At 47.8% G+C, this 22,065-nt stretch overlaps 1 protein-coding gene across 2 annotated transcripts in view; it reads right to left on the bottom strand.

Annotated features, from left to right (window-relative positions):
* The window catches only part of LOC137311613 (WD repeat-containing protein 70), a 223,133-nt gene that overhangs the window by 156,183 nt on the left and 44,885 nt on the right, over positions 1-22,065 (bottom strand). Inside the window, exons 1-6 of one of the 2 annotated variants that reach the window (XM_067978711.1) lie at positions 18,496-18,555; positions 12,385-12,468; positions 11,906-12,003; positions 11,478-11,664; positions 10,924-10,983; positions 4,504-4,637 (exon numbers count right to left, since the gene is read on the bottom strand). In XM_067978711.1, coding sequence (XP_067834812.1) covers positions 4,504-4,637; positions 10,924-10,983; positions 11,478-11,664; positions 11,906-12,003; positions 12,385-12,468; positions 18,496-18,531 — 599 coding nt within the window. In that variant the 5' untranslated portion in view covers positions 18,532-18,555. Of the gene's footprint in view, positions 1-4,503; positions 4,638-10,923; positions 10,984-11,477; positions 11,665-11,905; positions 12,009-12,384; positions 12,469-18,495; positions 18,556-22,065 lie in introns of those variants that run through there. The other variant, XM_067978710.1, reaches the window with a different exon arrangement.

Genomic DNA, 22,065 nt, shown 5'->3' with positions numbered 1-22,065 from the left:
GAACTCTCTTCCGCAAACGGCAATTGATACTAGCTCAATTGCTAAATTTAAATCTGATAGATAGCTTTTTGCAACCAAAGGTATGAAGGGATATGGGCCAAAGGCAGGTATATGGAGTTAGATCACAGGTCAGCCATGATCTTATCAATTGGCAGAGCAGGCACGAGGGGCTGAATGGCCTACTCCTGTTCCTATGTACTCGGACACCCAGATCCCTCTGTACCTCAGAGTTCTGCAATCTCTCGCCATTTATATAATATACTGCTTTTCTATTCCTCCTGCCAAAGTGGACAAGTTCACATTTTCCCACATTATACTCCATCTGCCAAATTTTTGCCCACTCACGAAACCTATCTATATCCCTTTGCAGACTCCTTATGTCCTCTTCACAACTTACTTTACTACCTACCTTTGCGTCATCAGCAAATTTAGCAACCATACATTCGGTCCCTTCATCCAAGTCATTGATATAGATTGTAAATAGTTGAGGCCCAAGCACTGATCCCTGTGGCACTTCACTCGTTACATCTTGTCAACCTAAAAATGACCCATTTATGCCTACTCTCTAACTGTATAGAATCATAGAAGTTACAACATGGAAACAGGCCCTTCGGCCCAACATGTCCATGTCGCCCAGTTTATACCACTAAGCTAGTCCCAATTTCCTGCACTTGGCCCATATCCCTCCATACCCATCTTACCCATGTAACTGTCCAAATGCTTTTTAAAAGACAAAATTGTACCCGCCTCTACTACTGCCTCTGGCAGCTCGTTCCAGACACTCACCACCCTTTGAGTGAAAAAATTGCCCCTCTGGACCCTTTTGTATCTCTCCCCTCTCACCTTAAATCTATGTCCCCTCGTTATAGACTCCCCTACCTTTGGGAAAAGATTTTGAATATCTAACTTATCTATGCCCCTCATTATTTTATAGACTTCTATAAGATCACCCCTAAACCTCCTACTCTCCAGGGAAAAAAGTCCCAGTCTGTCTAACCTCTCCCTATAAGTCAAACCATCAAGTCCCGGTAGCATCCTAGTAAATCTTTTCTGCACTCTTTCTAGTTTAATAATATCCTTTCTATAATAGGGTGACCAGAACTGTACACAGTATTCCAAGTGTGGCCTCACCAATGCCCTGTACAACTTCAACAAGACATCCCAACTCCTGTATTCAATGTTCTGAGCAATGAAACCAAGCATGCCGAATGCCTTCTTCACCACCCTATCCACCTGTGACTCCACTTTCAAGGAGCTATGAACCTGTACTCCTAGATCTCTTTGTTCTATAACTCTCCCCAACGCCCTACCATTAACGGAGTAGGTCCTGGCCCGATTCGATCTACCAAAATGCATCACCTCACATTTATCTAAATTAAATTCCATCTGCCATTCATCAGCCCACTGGCCCAATTTATCAAGATCCCGTTGCAATCCGAGATAACCTTCTTCACTGTCCACAATGCCACCAATCTTGGTGTCATCTGCAAACTTACTAACCATGCCTCCTAAATTCTCATCCAAATCATTAATATAAATAACAAATAACAGCGGACCCAGCACCGATCCCTGAGGCACACCGCTGGACACAGGCCTCCAGTTTGAAAAACAACCCTCGTCAAGCCAATTTTGTATCCAATTGGCTACCTCACCTTGGATCCCATGAGATTTAACCTTATGTAACAACCTACCATGCGGTACCTTGTCAAAGGCTTTGCTGAAGTCCATGTAGACCACGTCTACTGCACAGCCCTCATCTATCTTCTTGGTTACCCCTTCAAAAAACTCAATCAAATTCGTGAGACATGATTTTCCTCTCACAAAACCATGCTGACTGTTCCTGATCAGTCCCTGCCTCTCCAAATGCCTGTAGATCCTGTCTCTCAGAATACCCTCTAACAACTTACCCACTACAGATGTCAGGCTCACCGGTCTGTAGTTCCCAGGCTTTTCCCTGCCGCCCTTCTTAAACAAAGGCACAACATTTGCTACCCTCCAATCTTCAGGCACCTCACCTGTAGCGGTGGATGATTCAAATATCTCTGCTCGGGGACCCGCAATTTCCTCCCTAACCTCCCATAACGTCCTGGGATACATTTCATCAGGTCCCGGAGATTTACCTACCTTGATGCGCGTTAAGACTTCCAGCACCTCCCTCTCTGTAATATGTACACTCCTCAAGACATCACTATTTATTTCCCCAAGTTCCCTAACATCCATGCCTTTCTCAACCGTAAATACCGATGTGAAATATTCATTCAGGATCTCACCCATCTCTTGTGGTTCCGCACATAGATGACCTTGTTGATCCTTAAGAGGTCCTACTCTCTCCCTCGTTACTCTTTTGCCCTTTATGTATTTGTAGAAGCTCTTTGGATTCTCCTTTGTCTTATCTGCCAAAGCAATCTCATGTCCCCTTTTTGCCCTCCTGATTTCTCTCTTAACTCTCCTCCGGCAATCTCTATACTCTTCAAGGGATCCACTTGATCCCAGTTGCCTATGCATGTCATATGCCTCCTTCTTCTTTTTGACTAGGGCCTCAATCTCCCGAGTCATCCAAGGTTCCCTACTTCTACCAGCCTTGCCCTTCACTTTATAAGGAATGTGTATAGAGTCACTGTTTATTCAGGCTAAGGATCACTCACTGAGTAACTGCACAGAGTCACTGTTTATTCAGGGTAAGGGTCACTCACTAACTGTACAGTCACTTTTTATTCAGGGGAAGTGGCTGGAGTCATACCTAGCGCAAAGGGAGATGGTAGTGGTTGTTGGAGGCCAATCATCTCAGCCCCAGGACATTGCTGCAGGAGTTCCTTAAGGCAGTGTCCTAGGCCCAGCCATCTTCAGCTGCTTCATCAATTACCTTTCATCCATCATAAGGTCAGAAATGGGGATGTTCGCTGACGATTGCACAGTGTTCAGTTCCATTCGCAACCCCTCAAATAATGAAGCAGTCCGAGCCCACATGCAGCAGGACCTGGACAACATCCAGGCTTGGGCTCATAAGTGGCAAGTAACATTTGCGCCAGAAAAGTGCCAGGCAATGACCATCTCCAACAAGAGAGAGTCTAACCACCTCCCCATGACATTCAACGGCATTACCATCGCCGAATCCCCCACCATCAACATCCTGGGGGTTACCATTGACCAGAAACTTAACTGGACCAGCCATTTAATACTGTGGCTACGAGAGCAGGTCAGAGGCTGGGTATTCTGTGGCGAGTGACTCACCTCCTGACTCCCCAAAGCCTTTCCACCATCTACAAGGCACAAGTCAGGAGTGTGATGGAATACTCTCCACTTGCTTGGATGAGTGCAGCTCCAACAACACTCAAGAAGCTCGACACCATCCAAGATAATGCAGCCCGCTTGATTGGCACCCCATCCACCACCCTAAACATTCACTCCCTTCACCACCGGCGCACTGTGGCTGCAGTGTGTACCATCCACAGGATGCAATGCAGCAACTCGCCAAGGCTTCTTCGACAGCACCTCCGAAACCCACGACCTCCACCACCTAGAAGGACAAGAGCAGCAGGCACATGGGAACAACACCACCTGCACATTCCCCCCCAAGTCACACACCATCCCGACTTGGAAATATATCGCCGTTCCTTCATCGTTGGTGGGTCAAAATGCTGGAACTCCCTTCCTAACAGCACTGTGGGAGAACCGTCACCACACGGACTGCAGCGGTTCAAGAAGGCGGCTCACCACCACCTTCTCAAGGGCAATTAGGGATGGGCAATAAATGCCGGCCTCGCCAGCGACGCCCACATCCCATGAACGAATAAAAAAAAACTCACTGAGTAATTGTACAGAGTCACTGTTTATTCAGGGTAAGGGTCACTCACTGAGTAACTGTACAGTCTCTGTTTATTCTGGGTAATGGTCACTCACTAACTGTACAGTCACTTTTTATTCCGGGAAAGGGTCACTCACTGAGTAACTGTACAGAGTCACTGTTTATTCAGGGTAAGGGTCACTCACTGAGTAACTGTACAGAGTCACTGTTTATTCAGGGTAAGGGTCACTCACTGAGTAACTGTACAGTGTCCCTGTTTATTCAGGGTAAGGGTCACTCACTGAGTAACTGTACAGTGTCCCTGTTTATTCAGGGTAAGGGTCACTCACTGAGTAACTGTACAGTGTCCCTGTTTATTCAGGGTAAGGGTCACTCACTGAGTAACCGTACAGAGTCACTGTTTATTCAGGGTAAGGGTCACTCACTGAGTAACTGTACAGAGTCCCTGTTTATTCAGGGTAAGGGTCACTCACTGAGTAACCGTACAGAGTCCCTGTTTATTCAGGGTAAGGGTTACTCACTAACTGTACAGTCACGGTTTATTCACAGAGTGGGTCATTTGGGAGGGCGACGTCTACCGGGGGCCTGGGACGGGACGGGACTGTTCGTGGGTGATGGTCACGGGGAGCAGAACATTTATGGGGACGAGTGGAGACGTTATCGAGATGGTGGAGGGAAATCAGACTGCAGCCACTCACCACTCACAAGGCTGCAACGAGCGAAAGGCCTGCAATGAGGCATCCATTCCTGCAAAGTCCCAGAGTTTGACCTCGTAGTCATAGCCACCTGTGACCAGCCGAGCTCCAGAGGGATCCAATCCCAGGGCCGAAACCTGGAGACGACGACATACAATTCAATGTGGAATCACTCACTCAGAGTCTCTCTGTCCCGGGACAGAGAATTATCAGTAATGGGGAATCACTCACTGAGAGTCTCTCTGTCCCGGGACAGAGAATTATCAGTAATGGGGAATCACTCACTGAGAGTCTCTCTGTCCCGGGACAGAGAATTATCAGTAATGGGGAATCACTCACTCAGAGTCTCTCTGTCCCGGGACAGAGAATTATCAGTAATGGGGAATCACTCACTCAGAGTCTCTCTGTCCCGGGACAGAGAATGATCAGTAATGGGGAATCACTCACTGAGAGTCTCTCTGTCCTGGGACAGAGAATTATCAGTAATGGGGAATCACTCACTGAGAGTCTCTCTGTCCCGGGACAGAGAATGATCAGTAATGGGGAATCACTCACTCAGAGTCTCTCTGTCCCGGGACAGAGAATTATCAGTAATGGGGAATCACTCACTCAGAGTCTCTCCGTCTTAGAAACACAGAAAATTTACGGCACAGAAGGAGGCCGGTCGAAAAAGAGCTATCCAGCCTAATCCCACTTTCCAGCACTTGGTCCATATCCCTGTAGGTTACGGCACTTCAAGTGCACATCCAAGTACCCTCTGAATGAGTTGAGGGTTTCTGCCTCTACCACCCTTTCAGGCAGTGAGTTCCAGACCCCATCACCCTCTGGGTGAAAACATTTCTCCTCAGTTCCCCTCTAATCCTTCTACCAATTACTTTAAATCTATGCCCCCTGATCACTGACCCCTCTGCTAAGGGAAATAGAATGGATAGGGAGGACCTATCTAGGCCCTTCATAATTTTATACACCTCACTTAAATCTCCCCTCAGCCGCCTTTGTTCCAAAGAAAACAACCCCAGCCTATCCAATCTTTCCTTATAGCAAAAATTCTGCAGTCCTTGCAACATCCTCATAAATCTCCTCTGCACCCTCTCTAGTGCAATCACATCTTTCCTGTAATGTTGTGACCAGAACTGTACGCATGACTCAAGCTGTAGCTTAACCAGTGTTTTATACAGTTCTAGCATAACCTCCCTGATCTTATATTCTGTGCCTCGGCTAATAAAGGAAAGTATCCCGTATGGTTTCTTAACCACCTTATCGACCTGTCCTACTACCATCAGGGATGCACTCCAAGGTCCCTCTGTTCCTCTGCACCTCTCAGTATCCTCCCATTTATTGTGTACTCCCTTGCCTTGTTTGCCCTCCCCAAATGCATTACCTCACACTTCTCCTGACTGAATTCCATTTGCCACTTTTCTGCCCACCTGACCAGTCCATTGATTATTTTCCTGCAGTCTACAGCTTTCCTCCTCACTATCAGCCACATGGCCAAATTTTGTATCATCTGCAAACTTCTTAATCATGCTCCTTACATTTAAGTCTAAATTATTGATATATAACCACAAAAAGCAAGGGACCTAGTACTGAGGGGAACAGATAGGGTGGATAGAGAGAAACTATTTCCGCTGGTTGGGGATTTTAGGAGTTGGGGGCACAGTCTAAAAATTAGAGCCAGACCTTTCAGGAGCGAGATTAGAAAACATTTCTACACACAAAGGGTGGTAGAAGTTTGGAACTCTCTTCTGCAAACGGCAATTGATGCTAGCTCAATTGCTAAATTTAAATCTGAGGTGGAAAGCTTTTTGGCAACCAAAGGTATTAAGGGATATGGGCCAAAGGCGGGTATATAGAGTTAGATCACAGATCAGCCATGATCTTATCAAATGGCGGAGCAGGCACGAGGGGCTGAATGGCCTACTCCTGTTCCTATGTTCCTAACTGTGCAGACTCACTTTTATTCAGGATAAGGTTTATTCAGAGTAAGGGTCACTCACTAACTGTACATGATCAATGTTTATTCAAGTTAATGGTTATCACTGTGTAACTCGACAGGGTCACTCTTTATTCACTCACTGTATAACTGTACAGAGTCACTGCTTATTCAGGGTAAGGGTCACTCACTGTGTAACCATTACCCTTTGCTTCCTGCCACTGAGCCAATTTTGGATCCAACTTTCCCTTGGATCCCGTGGGCTTTTACTTTTCTGACCAGTCTGCCATGTGGCAACTTCTCAAAAGCCTTGTTAAAATCCATGTCGACTACATCAAACACGCTACACCCTCATCAACTCTGCTTAAAACCTCCTCAAAAAATTCAATCAAGTTAGTCAGACACGACCATCCCTTAACAAATCGATGCTGACTGTCCTTGATAACTCCATGCCTTTCTAAGTGATGGTTTACACCATCCCACAGAATTGTTTCCAACGGACAGAGCCGAAACATTAGAGCCAGGACTTTCAGGAGCGAAGTTAGGAAACACTTCTATAGGCAAAGTATGGTAGAAGTTAGAATCATGGAAAGGTAGAGCACGAAAGGAGGCCATTCGGCCCATCGAGTCCGTGCCGGCTCTATGCAAGAGCAATCCAGCGAGTGCCACTCCCCCGCCCTATCCCTTGTCGCCCTGCAAATTTTTTACATCCTTCCTGTAATGTGGTGACCAGAACTGTACACAGTTGTCAAGCTGTGGCCTAACCAGTGTTTTGTACAGTTGCAGCATAACCTCCCTGCTTTTATATTCTATGCCTCAGCTAATAAAGGAAAGTATTCCATGTGCCGCCTTAACCACCTTATCTACCTGTCCTGCTACCATCAGGGGCCTTCTATAGATCTTCCATAACCTCCCACAAATGTTAGGGAACTAAGGGTCTAGTGAGAGGGAGGAACTGAAGGAAATCAGTATTTGGAAAAATAGTGCTAGGGAAATTAATGGGGCTAAAGGCTGACAAATCCCCAGGGCCTGATAACCTACAGCCCAGAGTACTAAAGGAAGTGGCCCTGGAAATAGTGGATGCATTGGTGATCATCTTCCAACATTCTATAGACTCTGGAACAGTTCCTACAGATTGGAGGGTGGCAAATGTAACCCCACTATTTAAAAAAGGAGGGAGAGAAAAAACAGGGAATTACAGACCAGTTAGCCTAACATCAGTAGTGGGGAAAATGCCAGAGTCTATTATATAAGATGTGATAACAGAACACTTGGAGGCATTAACGGGATTGGACAAAGTCAGCATGGGATTATGAAAGGGAAATCATGCTTAACAAATCTACTGGGGTTTTTTTTTGAGGCTGTAACTAGTAGAATAGATAGGGGAGAATATTTGGTATATTTGGATTTTCAGAAGGCTTTTGATAAGGTCCCACACAAGAGGTTAGTGTGCAAAATTAAAGCACATGGGATTGGGGGGAATATACTGGCATGGATTGAGAATTGGTTGACAGACAGGAAACAGAGAGTAGGAATAAACGGGCAGGCAGTGACTAGTGGGGTACCGCAGGGATCAGTGCTTGGGCCCCAGCTATTCACAATATATATCAATGATTTGGATGAGGGAACTAAATGTAACATTTCTAAGTTTCCAGACGACACAAAGCTGGGGTGGAATGTGAGCTGTGAGGAGGATGCAAAAAGGCACCAATGTGATTTAGACAAGTTGGGTGAGTGGGCAAGAACATGGCAGATGCAATATAATGTGGATAAATGTAAGGTTATCCACTTTGGTTGTAAAAACAGAAAGGCAGATTATTATCTGAATGGTGATAGATTGGGAAAAGGGGAGGTGCAACGAGACCAGAGTGTCCTTGTACACCAGTCGCTGGAAGCGAGCATTCAGGTGCAGCAAGCAGTTAGGAAGGCGAATGGTATGTTGGCCTTCATTGCAAGAGGATTTGAGTACAGGAGCAGGGATGTCTTACTGCAGTTATACAGGGCCTTGGTTAGACCACATCTGGAGTATTGTGTGCAGTTTTGGTCTCCTTATCTGAGGAAGGATGCCCTTGCCATGGAGGGAGTGCAACTAACGTTTGCCAGACTGATTCCTGGGATGGCAGGACTGACGTATGAGGAGAGATTGGGTCGACTAGGCCTATATTCACTGGAGTTTAGAAGAATGAGAGGTGATCTCATCGAAACATATAAATTTCTAACAGGACTAGACAGACTAGATGAAGGGGGATGTTCCCGATGGCTGGGGAGTCCAGAACCAGGGGTCACAGTCTCAGGATACGGGGAATGCCATTTAGAACAGAGATGAGGAGAAATTTCTTCACTCAGAGGGTGGTGAACCTGTGGAATTCTCTACCACAGAAGGCAGTGGAGGCCAAGTCATTAGATGTATTCAAGAAGGAAATAGATATATTTCTTAATGCAAAAGGGATCAAGGGATATGGGGAAAAAGCAGGAACAGGGTACTGAGTTAGACGAATGGCGGAGCAGGCCCAAAGGGCCGAGTGGCCTAGTCTTGCTCCAATTTTCTATGTTTCAGTCCTATTAATTTCTCTAGTACCATTTTTTTTACTAATACTAATTTCTTTCAGTTCCTCATTCTCGCTGGACCCTTGGTTCTCTAGTATTTCTGGGAGGTTTTTTGTGTCTTCTTCCGTGAAGACAGACACAAAGTATTTGTTTAATTTCTCTGCCATTTCCTTATTCCCCATTATAAATTTTCCCGTCTCTGACTGTAAGGGACCCACATTTGCCTTCACCAGTCTTTTCCATTTTACATACCTAGAGAAGCTTTTATAGTCCGTTTTTATGTTTCTCGCTAGTTTACTCTCGTTCTATTTTCCCTTTCTTTATCATTTTCTTGGTCCTCTTTTGCTGAATTCTAAAATGCTCCCAATCCTCAGGCTTACTGTTTTTTCTGGCAACTTTATTTGCCTCTTTCTTTGATTTAATACTATCTTTAATTTCTCTTGCTAGTCACGGCTGGACCACTTTTCCTATTGGGTTCTTGTGCCTTAAAGGAATATATTTTAATTGCAAATTATGTATTAATTCTTTAAATGCTAGCCATTGCCTGTCTACTGTCATACCTTTTAATGTAGTTCCCCAATCAACCACAGCCAACTTGCGCCTCATACCTTCGTAGTTTCCTTTGTTTAGATTTAAAACCCTAGTTTTGGATTGAACTACATCACTTTCAAACTTAATGAAGAATTCTATCATGTTATGGTCACTCTTCCCTTAGGGCTCCTTAGGGAATGTGGCCTACCCCTCCTCCTATTTCTTACGTTATGTTTCTCCCACTGCCCCTTGTATTCCATAGAGGAATTCTATATTTGACATTCAATTTTGCTGACAAGCCTATTATGTGGCACTTTATCAAACGCCTTTTGAAAGTCCATATCCACTACATCAACCGCATTGCCCTCGTCTACCCTCTCTGTTACCTAATCACAAAACTCATTCAAGTTAGTTAAATACGATTTGCCTTTAACAAATCCGTGCTGGCTTTTTTTTAATTAATTCACACTTGCCAAAGTGACTATTCATTCTGTCCAGGATTTTCGTTTCTAAAAGTTTCCCCACCACTGAGTTTAAACTGACTGGCCTGTAGTTGCTGGGTTTATCCTTACACCCTTTTTTGAACAAGGGTGTAACATTTGAAATTCTCCAGTCCTCTGGCACCACCACCGTATCTAAGGATGTTTGGAAGATTATGGCCAGTACCTCCACAATTTCCACCCTTACTTCTCTCAGCAACCGAGGGTGCATCCGGACCGGGTGACCATCTACCCTAAGTACAGCCAGCCTTTCTACTACCTCCTCTTTCTCAATTTTTAGCCCATCCAGTATCTCAACTACCTCTTTGCTCCACTTGACCCACTTAATTCCCCAGAACTAGATCCAGCAATGCCTCCTTCCTCGTTGGGCTGGAAACATACTGATCAAGAAAGTTCTCCTGAACACACTTCACAAATTCCCCCCCCTCTTTGCCCTTTACACTATTATTATCCCAGTCTATATTAGGATAGTTGAAGTCCCCCATTATCACTACTCTATAGCTTTTGCACCTCTCTGTAATTCCCCTGCAAATTTGCTCCTCTATATCCTTCCCACTAGTTGGTGGCCTAAAGAATACACCCTAGTGTAATGGCACCTCTATTGTTTCCTAACTCTAACCAAATAGATTCTGTCTTTGGCCCCTCCAGGACATCCTCTCTCTCCAGCACTGCAATATTCTCCTTAATCAATTAATGCCACCCCCGCCTGCTATTTCTTCCTTCCTTCTGCTTCCATTGACACTGCTTACAATGCTGCCTATCTTTGTGTCATCGGCAAATTTGACCAGACCAGCCCAGATCTGCATCTTGCTGAGCCCCGAGGTTTTAGTCTGACACTGTTGGGTTGGGTGACTTCTAATTACACAAACCTGGGAGAATCTCAGTAAATGGCAGCAGTCCTCACTCACTCACCGTTTTCTTGCTGTGGATCAGCGTGATTTCATGCGAGTCTGGGATACGCTTCACCGGGTTCTGTGAAAAGACAAGCAGGATGTCAATTACCCACCGAGCCTCAAGCCACTTCAAACAGCGACTCAAACTCGCATCCCTGTGACACAACGCAGAGCAACTACTCTCATACCCAGGCCCAAGCCCCAGGCACAGACAAGGTCTCAGCCCCAACCCCCGGCACAGCCCCAGCCCCAGGTGCATACATCCCCCCGCTCCCCACAGATCCCCTGCCTGTGAAGGAAGGGGTGAATCCCTCTGTCCAGTGAATTAGCCTGGTCTTTACTCACTGCATTACTGGGAGTCTGACCAGGACCAGAGACTGCAGTTGGGTGGGCCTTTGCTGCCCCCTGGTCAACATCTTCACAATTTAAACATTTCCTGAAATCTCTGGCAACAAAATGGACTTCAACTCAGTGACTCTGGCACGAATTCAGCACGACAAGCCTGTGATCCGGCTGCACCTCCATCTCCCCGCCTTGGTTCCGTAACCCTGAAACAGAAATGATCTCACTTACATCATCCTCATCCTCATCATCATCATCCTGCTCCTCATCTGTGTCATCATGCGGTTTGCCATAACCTGGGGGGAGAGGAGGGCCCACCACCGTCTCCTCCTCTTCAATATCCAGTCCGGACAGCTGGGCTGGGAAAGGGGGACCAATCATATCACTGTCATCGTCACTACCACTGTCACCAGGCCAGCTGTCAGAGAGAATCGATTGAATATGAGACAGGCTGAACACAGCTCAGATCCCCCTCCCCCAGCCCCCGAGATCCCCACCTCCCCCGCCGAGACCCTCCCTCCCAGAGATCCTCCCTCCCAGAGACCCACCCTCCCAGAGACCCTCTCCCCAAAGACCATCGGCAGCCCCCCTCCCCAAGATCCTCCCCAAGACCACCCCTCCCCTCCGCCACCCTCCGGGGCTGGTTACAGGACTCTTACCTGACAAGGTCTCCAGGATAGCCTTTCCTTGTGGGCGAGCCTGAGCTCCCAGCATGGCTCGGCTGCTCTTGGGATCCCTCCTCACTCCTCTCCATCTCCTGCTCTGATGATATTAAACATCAAATGTTCAGATAAGGCAACTCGTAATCTGAATGAGGGAGGGGCGGGGGGGGGGGGGGGGGGGGGAAAGAATGGGAAAGGGGAGGGAGAGGGACGGGGAGGGAGAGGGACAGAGAGGGAGAGGGACAGAGAGGGAGAAGCGGGAGAGAGGGGGAGGAGAGGGGGGAGTGGGGGAAGGGGGGAAGAGAGGAGGGAGGGGGGGCAGTGTAAGACAAACAATCTTGTATGATAATGACCAAGTAAGACCCAGGCACTCCCTAATAAACATGTGTACAGACTCATGGATATCTCCCCATGACCAGGACCCCGGTACCCCAGCCTGATCCGAGCGCCAAACACACTGGCGATCCTTCTCTTACCCAACACTTTCCTGCTCCTCTCAATGGCCGTTCGACGAGTCTGTTCAAATATGGCCTCCAGGTCAAAGGTCCTGGCTTTCTTTCCTAGAAATAACAGGTCATGGGAACAGCGTTTAAAAATGGCAAGACAAAGCAGATTAGAGAGAAAAGCTACAGAAATGGGCAGGGCAGTAGGTCAAACACAGGGCACCTGGGGTTAAATCTAACTGGGAACCAACGAACGTCTCCCTCAGCCTTGGCTCAGTGGTCGCGCTCTCACTCCTCCAACTCACAGAAGGTCGTGGGTCACGGGTTCAAGTCCCACTCCAGAGACCTGAGCCCATAATCCAGGCTGACACTCCAGGGGCACAACAGCGGGAGTGCTGCGCTGTCAGAGGTGCCATTTTTCAGGTGAGATGTTAAATCGAGCCTCTGTCTCCCTGTTCAGGTGGGTATCAAAAGTCCCATGGCACTATTTGAAGAGGTTATGGGAGTTCTCCCGGTGTCCTGGAGCCAATATTCAGATAGATGTACAATCAATCAAAAACAGATTAACTGCATATCCATCTCATTGCTGTTCTTGGGATCTTGCTCTGTGCCTGCACTTCACATGTACTTTAATGGCTGTAAATGACTTTGGGCCATCCTGAGGCTGTGAAAGGTGCTACATCAAGGCAACTTCTTTCTCTGATGGGGACTGGGTGCTGAAGTGAATCAGATTCCTTCCATTTCAAGTTTGTGGCAGCCTCAATCTCAAGCTAGTCCCCAGGAAGTAGCAACAACTGCCCAGCAAACTACCAGGGCCTCACTCGTAAGGGACAGAGACACAGCCTGATGAAAACTGAAGCAGGAAGGTGCTCAGTGGGTCGTCTACCGAATATGTACCTGCCCTGGGAGTGTTTGATAGGACAGTGTAGAGGGAGCTTTACTCTGTATCTAACCCGTGTTGTACCTGCCCTGGGAGTACTTGATGGGACAGCATAGAGGGGTGTAACATTTGCAATCCTCCAGTCCTCTGGCACCACTCTAGCAGGGTAGATAAAGGGGAACCAGTGGGTGTCGTATATATGGATTTTCAAAAGGCATTCGATAAGGTACCACATAAAAGGTTGTTACACAAGGTAAGGGCTCATGGGGTTGGGGGTAATATATTAGCATGGATAGAGGATTGGTTAAAGGACAGAAAACAGAGTAGGAATAAACGGGTCATTCTCAGGTTGGCAGGCTGTAACTAGTGGGGTGCCACAAGGATCGGTGTTTGGGCCTCAGCTATTTACAATCTATATTAATGAGTTAGATGAAGGGACCGTGTGTAATGTATCCAAGTTTGCTGATGATACAAATCTAGGTGGGAATGTAAGCTGTGAGGAGGACACAGAGTCTGCAAAGGGATATGGACAGGTTAAGTGAGTGGGCAAGAAGGTGGCAGATGGAGTATAATGTGGGAAAATGTGAGGTTATTCACTTTGGTAGGAAGAATAGAAAAACAGAGTATTTTTTAAATGGGGAGAAACTATTAAATGTTGGTGTTCAGAGAGACTTGGGTGTCATCATACAAGAAACACAAAAAGTTATTATGCAGGTACATCAAGCAATTAGGAAGGCAAATAGCATGTTGGTCTTTATTGCAAGGGGGTTCGAATATAAGAGTAAGGAAATCTTACTACAGTTGTACAGGGCATTGGTGAGACCTCATCTGGAGTACTGTGTACAGTTTTGGTCTCCTTGTCTAATGAAGGATATACTTGCCTTAGAGGCAGTGCAACCAAGGTTCACTAGATTAATTCCTGGGATGAGAGGATTGTCCTATGAAGAGAGATTGAGTAGAATGGGCCAATACTCTCTGGAGTTTAGAAGAATGAGAGGTGATCTCATTGAAACATAACATTCTGAGGGGGCTTGACAAGGTAGATGCTGAAAGGTTTCTTCCCCTGGCTGGAGAGTCATAATCACAGGATAACGGGTCGGCCATTCAAGACTGAGATGAGGAGGAATTTCTTCACAAAAAGGGTTGTGAATCTTTGGAATTCTCTACCCCAGAGGGGTGTGGATGCTGAGTCATTGAATATATTCAAGGCTGAAATGGATAGATTTTTGGGGTCATGGGGAATCATGGGTTATGGGGATCGGGCAGGAAAGTGGAGTTGAGGTCGAAGATCAGCCATGATCTGATTGAATGGCGGAGCAGGCTCAAGAGGCCGAACAGCCTACTCCTGCTCCTATTTCTTACGTTCTTACTCCCATATCGAAGGATGATTGGAAGATTGTGGCAAGAGCCTCTGCAATTTCCACCCTTACTTCCCTCAGCAACCGAGGATGCATCCATCCAAACCAGGTGACTTTTCCATTTTGAGTGTTGCCAACTTTTCAAGTAGCTCCTCTTTATTTTTATCCCATCCAATTTCTCTTCCACCTCCTCCTTGGCAGCATATTAATACAGGAAAAAAATTAATTGGCACTTCGAAAAATATGGATTAATTAATGAAAGTCAGCACAATTTGTTAAAGGCAAATTGTGTTTGACTAACTTGACTGAGTTGTTTGATGAAGTAACGGAGAGGGTTGATGAGGGTAGTGCGGTTGATGTTGTCTATATGGACTTTCAAAAGGTATTTGATGAAGTGCCACATACCAGACCAGTTCGCAAAATTAAAGCCCATGGGATTAAAGGGATAGTGGCAGCGTGGATACAAAATTGGCGAGGGTGCAGAAAACAGAGAGTAGTGGTGAATGGTTGTTTTTCAGGCTGGAGGGAAGTATACTGTGTCCCCCAGCGGTCAGTATTAGGACCACTGCTCTTTTTGATATATGTTAATGACCTGGAGTTGGGTGTACAAGGCATAATTTCAAAGTTTGCAGGTGACACCTGTGAGGATAAGGGTTTAGGCTGCAGGGAGGACAGCCAGAATGCTAACCATGGCACCGTGGAGCAGGAGGTCATCAAAGGCGGGATGGGGCGGTGGGGAGGAGCAGAATAGAAAGGTTGCAGTCAGAGGGAATTAATATAATTAGGGGAATAGTGTCCTCTGCAGTCGCGAACGAGAGTCCGGGAGGGTTTGTTGCCTACCTGGTGCAGAGGTAAAGGACAACTCAGAGCAACTGGAGAGGAACTTGGAAAGGAAGGCGGGGGATTCAGTAGTCCCAACATGGAATACGACAAATGACATAGGGAAGAACAAGGAGGAGGTCCAGCTAAGGGAATATCAGAAGTTAGGAACTAAATTAAAAAGCAGGACCTCACGAGTGGTAATCACCTGCGAATTGGCAGAGGGATAGAAAGAGAAGGAATTTTTTTATTCATTCATGGGACGTAGGGGTCGCTGGAAAAGCCAGCATTTATTGCCCATCTCTAATTGCCCTTGAGAAGGTGGTGGTGAGCCGCCTTCTTGAACCGATGCAGTCCGTGTGGTGAAGGTTCTCCCACAGTGCTGTTAGGTAGGGAGGTCCAGGATTTTGACCCAGTGACGATGAAGGATCAGTGATATATTGCAAATTTTACACCCTTGTTCAAAAAAGGATGTAAGGATAAACCCAGCAACGACAGACAAGTCAGTTTAACCTCGGTGGTGGGGAAGCTTTTAGAAACAATAATCCGGGACAGAATTAACAGTCATAAGACCACAAGAGATTGGAGCAGGAGTCGGACATTTGGCCCTTCAAGCCTGCTCCTCCATTTAATGAGAGATCATGGCTGATCTGATTTTTACCTCAGCTCCACTTTCCCGCCCTTTCCCCATATCCTTTGACTCCCTTGCTGATCAAAAATTTGTCAAACTCAGCCTTGAATGTATTCAAAGACTCGGCCTCCACAGCTTTTTGGGGTAAAGAATTCCAAAGATTCACGACCCCCTGGGAGAAGAAATTCCTCCTCATTTCTGTTTTAAACGGGCGACCCCTTATTCTGAGACACTGCCCCCTAGTTTTAGATTCCCCCATGAGGGGTAACATCCTCTCAGCATCTACCCTATCGAGTCCCCTCAGAATCTTGTATGTTTCAATAAGATCTCCTCTCATTCTTCGAAACTCCAATGAGTATAGACCCAACCTGTTCAATCTTTCCTCATAAGGTAACCCTTCCATACCCAGAATCAACAGAGTGAACCTTCTCTGAACTGCCTCCAATGCAAGTATGTCCTTCCTTAAATAAGGGCACCGGAACTGTCCACAGTACTCCAGGTGTGGTCTCACCAGCACCCTGTACAGTTGTAGCACGACATAGAAACATAGAAAATAGGAGCAAGAGTAGGCCATTCGGGGAGTACGTGGGAGACTTCGACTGCCTCCCAAAGATACACAAAGCCAACACACCCGGACGTCCTATCGTATCAGGCAATGGAACCCTGTGTGAGAACCTCTCTGGATACATCGAGGGCATCCTGAAACCCATCGTACAGGGAACCCCCAGCTTCTGTCGCGACACTACAGACTTCCTACAAAAACTCAGTACCCACGTACCAGTTGAACCAGGAACACTTCTCACCACGATGGACGTCTCGGCACTCTACACCAGTATCGCCCACGATGACGGCATCGCTGCAACAGCCTCAATACTCAACACCAACAACAGCCAATCTCCAGACGCCATCCTACAACTCATCCGCTTCATCCTGGATCACAATATCTTCACCTTCGATAACCAGTTCTTTACCCAAACACACGGAACAGCCATGGGGACCAAACTCGCTCCCCAATACGCCAACATTTTCATGCACAAGTTCGAGCAGGACTTCTTCACTGCACAGGACCTCCAACCAACGCTATACACCAGATACATCGACGACATTTTCTTCCTATGGACCCACGGCGAAGAATCACTGAAGAGACTACACGATAACATCAACAAGTTCCATCCCATCATCAAACTCACCATGGACTACTCCTCAGAATCGGTTTCTTTCTTGGACATACGAATCTCCATCAAAGACGGGCACCTCAGCACCTCACTCTACCGCAAGCCCACGGACAACCTCACGATGCTCCACTTTTCCAGCTTCCACCCGAACCACGTCAAAAAGGCCATCCCCGATGGACAGGCCCTGCTCAGACGAGGAGGAACGCGATGGACACCTACAGACGCTGAAAGACGCCCTCATAAGAACAGGATATGACGCTCGACTTGTCGATCGACAGTTCCGACGGGCCACAGCGAAAAATCGCATAGACCTCCTCAGGAGACTAACACGGGACGCAACCAACAGAGTACCCTTCGTCGTCCAGTACTTCCCCGGAGCGGAGAAACTACGCCATGTTCTTCGCAGCCTTCAACATGTCATCGATGATGACGAACACCTCGCGAAGGCCATCCCCACGCCTCCACTACTCGCCTTCAAAAAGCCACCCAACCTCAAACAGACCATCGCTCGCAGCAAATTACCCAGCTTTCAGAACAGCATCCACGACACCACACAACCCTGCCACGGCAACCTCTGCAAGACATGCCAGATAATCAACACAGACACCACCATCACACGAGAGGACACCACCCACCAGGTACATGGTTCATACTCCTGTGACTCGGCCAACGTTGTCTACCTCGTACTTTGCAGGAAAGGATGCCCCGGAGCATGGTACATTGGCGAGACCGTGCAGACACTGCGACAACGGATACCGCACAACAATCGCCAGACAGGAGGGTTCCCTCCCAGTCGGGGAACACTTCAGCAGTCAAGGACATTCAGCCTCCGATCTTCAGGTAAGCGTTCTCCAAGGTGGCCTTCGAGACACACGACAACGCAAAATCGTCGAGCAGAAATTGATAGCCAAGTTCCACACCCATGAGGACGGCCTCAGCCGGGATCTTGGGTTCACGTCACGCTACATGTAACCCCACCAGCTGTTGGACTATAACTTGGTGTTGTACGACTCCTTACATTTGTCCACCCCAGTCCATCACCGGCATCTCCACATCTTTCAATGAAGGCCAACATACTATTCGCCTTCCAAACTGCTTGCTGCACCTGAATGCTCGCTTTCAGCGACTGGTGTACAAGGACACCCAGGTCTCGTTGCACCTCCCCTTTTCCCAATCTGTCACCATTCAGATAATAATCTGCCTTTCTGTTTTTACAACCAAAGTGAATAACCTTACATTTATCCACATTATACTGCATCTGTCATGTTCTTGCCCACTCACCCAACTTGTCGAAATCACATTGGTGCCTCTTTGCATCCTCCTCACAGCTCACATTCCACCCCAGCTTTGTCTCATCTGCAAACTTGGAAATGTTACATTTAGTTCCCTCATCCAAATCATTGATATATATTGTGAATAGCTGGGGCCCAAGCACTGATCCCTGCGGTACCCCACTATTCACTGCCTGCCACCCGGAAAAAGACCCATTGATTCCTACTCTCTGTTTCCTGTCTGTCAACCAATTCTCAATCCATGCCAGCATATTCCCCCCAATCCCATGTGCTTTAATCTTGTGTGGGACCTTATCAAAAGCCTTCTGAAAATCCAAATACACCACATCCACTGGTTCTCACCTATCTATTCTACTCGATAGTAATCTTGAGATCACTACATTTGAGGTCCTGCTTCTTAATTTATCTCCGAACTCCTTAAATTCACCTTGCAGGACCTCATTCTTTTTTTTTAACCTATGTTGTTGGTACCGACATGGACCACGACTACTGGCTGTTCACCCTCCCTCTCCAGAATGTCCTGCAGCCGCTCCGCAACATCCTTGACCCGAGCACCAGGGAGGCAACATACCATCCTGGAGTCACGTTTGCGGCCACAGAAACGCCTATCTGTTCCCCTTACAATTGAATCCCCGATCACTATAGCCCTGCCACTCTTCTTCCTCCCCTCCTGTGCAGCTGAGCCACCCGTGGTGCCACGAACTTGGCTCTTGCTGCTTTCCCCTGATAAGCCATCTCCCCCAACAGTATCCAAAGCGGTATATCTGTTTGAGAGGGAGATGGCCCCAGGGGACTCCTGCTCGACCTGCCTCGTCCTTTTACTCTGCCTGGCGGTCACCCATTTCCTTTGTGCCTGCATAATCTTTACCTGCGGTGTGACCACCTCACTGAACGTGCTATCCACGATAATCTCAGCATCACGGATGCTCCACAGTGAATCCACCCGCACCTCCAGCTCCGAAATGTGGTTAGCCAGTAGCTGCAGCTGGACACACTTCCTGCGCACATGATCGCCAGGGACACTGGTTGTGTCCATGACTTTCCACACAGCGCAGGAAGAGCATATCACGGGTGTCAGCTCTGCTGCCATTACATTTTTTTATTCGTTCATGGGATGTGGGCGTCGCTGGCGAGGCCAGCATTTATTGCCCATCCCGAATTGCCCTCGAGAAGGTGGTGGTGAGCCGCCTTCTTGAACCGCTGCAGTCCGTGTGGTGAAGGTTCTCCCACAGTGCTGTTAGGAAGGGAATTCCAGGATTTTGACCCAGCGGCGATGAAGGAACGGCGATATATTTCCAAGTCGGAATGGTTTGTGACTTGGAGGAGAACATGCAAGTGGTGTTGGTCCCATGTGCCTGCTGCTCTGGTCCTTCTAGGTGGTGGAGGTCGCGGGTTTGGGAGGTGCTGTCGAAGAAGCCTTGGCGAGTTGCTGCAGTGCATCCTGTGGATGGTACACACTGCAGCCAATGTGCGCCGGTGGTGAAGGGAGTGAATGTTTAGGGTGGTGGATGGGGTGCCAATCAAGCGGGCTGCTTTGTCCTGGATGGTGTCGAGCTTCGAGTGTTGTTAGAGCTGCACTCATCCAGGCAAGTGGAGAATATTCCATCACACTCCTGACTTGTGGCTTGCAGATGGTGGAAAGACTTTGGGGAGTCAGGAGGTGAGTCACTCGCCGCAGAATACCCAGCCTCTGACCTGCTCTTGTAGCCACAGTATTTATATGGCTGGTCCAGTTAAGTTTCTGGTCAATGGTGACCCCCAGGATGTTGATGATGGGGGATTCGGCAATGGTAATGCTGTTGAATGTCAAGGAGAGGTGGTTAGACTCTCTCTTGTTGGAGATGGTCATTGCTTGGCACTTGTCTGGCGTGAATGTTACTTGCCACTTATCAGCCCAAGCCTGGATGTTTTTTTTTGTTTTTTTTTTATTCGTTCACGGGATGTGGGCGTTGCTGGCAAGGCCGGCATTTATTGCCCATCCCTAATTGCCCTTGAGAAGGTGGTGGTGAGCCGCCTTCTTGAACCGCTGCAGTCCGTGTGGTGAAGGTTCTCCCACAGTGCTGTTAGGAAGGGAGTTCCAGGATTTTGACCCAGCGACAATGAAGGAACGGCGATATATTTCCAAGTCGGGATGGTGTGTGACTTGGAGGGGAACGTGCAGGTGGTGTTGTTCCCATGTGCCTGCTGCCCTTGTCCTTCCAGGTGGTAGAGGTCGCGGGTTTGGGAGGTGCTGTCGAAGAAGCCTTGGCGAGTTGCTGCAGTGCATCCTGTGGATGGTGCACACTGCAGCCACAGTGCGCCGGTGGTGAAGGGAGTGAATGTTTAGGGTGGTGGATGGGGTGCCAATCAAGCGGGCTGCTTTATCTTGGATGGTGTCGAGCTTCTTGAGTGTTGTTGGAGCTGCACTCATCCAGGCAAGTGGAGAGTATTCCATCACACTCCTGACTTGTGCCTTGTAGATGGTGGAAAGGCTTTGGGGAGTCAGGAGGTGAGTCACTCGCCGCAGAATACCCAGCCTCTGACCTGCTCTCGTAGCCACAGTATTTATATGGCTGGTCCAGTTAAGTTTCTGGTCAATGGTGACCCCCAGGATGTTGATGGTGGGGGATTCGGCGATGGTAATGCCGTTGAATGTCATGGGGAGGTGGTTAGACTCACTCTTGTTGGAGATGGTCATTGCCTGGCACTTATCTGGCACGAATGTTACTTGCCACTTATCAGCCCAAGCCTGGATGTTGTCCAGGTCTTGCTGCATGCGGGCTCGGACTGCTTCATTATCTGAGGGGTTGCGAATGGAACTGAACACTGTGCAGTCATCAGCGAACATCCCCATTTCTGACCTTATGATGGAGGGAAGGTCATTGATGAAGCAGCTGAAGATGGTTGGGCCGAGGACACTGCCCTGAGGAACTCCTGCAGCAATGCCCTGGGGCTGAGATGCTTGGCCTCCAACAACCACTACCATCTTCCTTTGTGCTCGGTATGACTCCAGCCACTGGAGAGTTTTCCCCCTGATTCCCATTGACTTCAATTTTACTCGGGCTCCTTGGTGCCACACTCGGTCAAATGCTGCCTTGATGTCAAGGGCAGTCACTCTCACCTCACCTCTGGAATTCAGCTCTTTTGTCCATGTTTGGACCAAGGCTGTAATGAGGTCTGGAGCTGAGTGGTCCTGGCGGAACCCAAACTGAGCATCGGTGAGCAGGTTATTGGTGAGTTAGCGCCACTCGATAGCACTGTCGGCGACAGCTTCCATCACTTTGCTGATGATTGAGAGCAGACTGATGGGGCGGTAATTGGCCGGATTGGATTTGTCCTGCTTTTTGTGGACAGGACATACCTGGGCAATTTTCCACATTGTCGGGTAGATGCCAGTGTTGTAGCTGTACTGGAACAGCTTGGCAAGAGGCGCAGCTAGTTCTGGAGCACAAGTCTTCAGCACTACAGCTGGGATGTTGTCGGGGCCCATAGCCTTTGCTGTATCCAGTGCACTCAGCCGTTTCTTGATATCACGTGGAGTGAATCGAATTGGCCGAAGACTGGCTTCCGTGATGGTGGG

This window comes from Heptranchias perlo, unplaced genomic scaffold, assembly GCF_035084215.1.
Source record: "Heptranchias perlo isolate sHepPer1 unplaced genomic scaffold, sHepPer1.hap1 HAP1_SCAFFOLD_366, whole genome shotgun sequence".
In the NCBI taxonomy this organism is placed as follows: Eukaryota; Metazoa; Chordata; class Chondrichthyes; order Hexanchiformes; family Hexanchidae; genus Heptranchias; species Heptranchias perlo.
The sequence above is the reverse complement of the archived record's forward strand: the minus strand, read 5'-3'. Positions and strand labels throughout refer to the sequence as shown.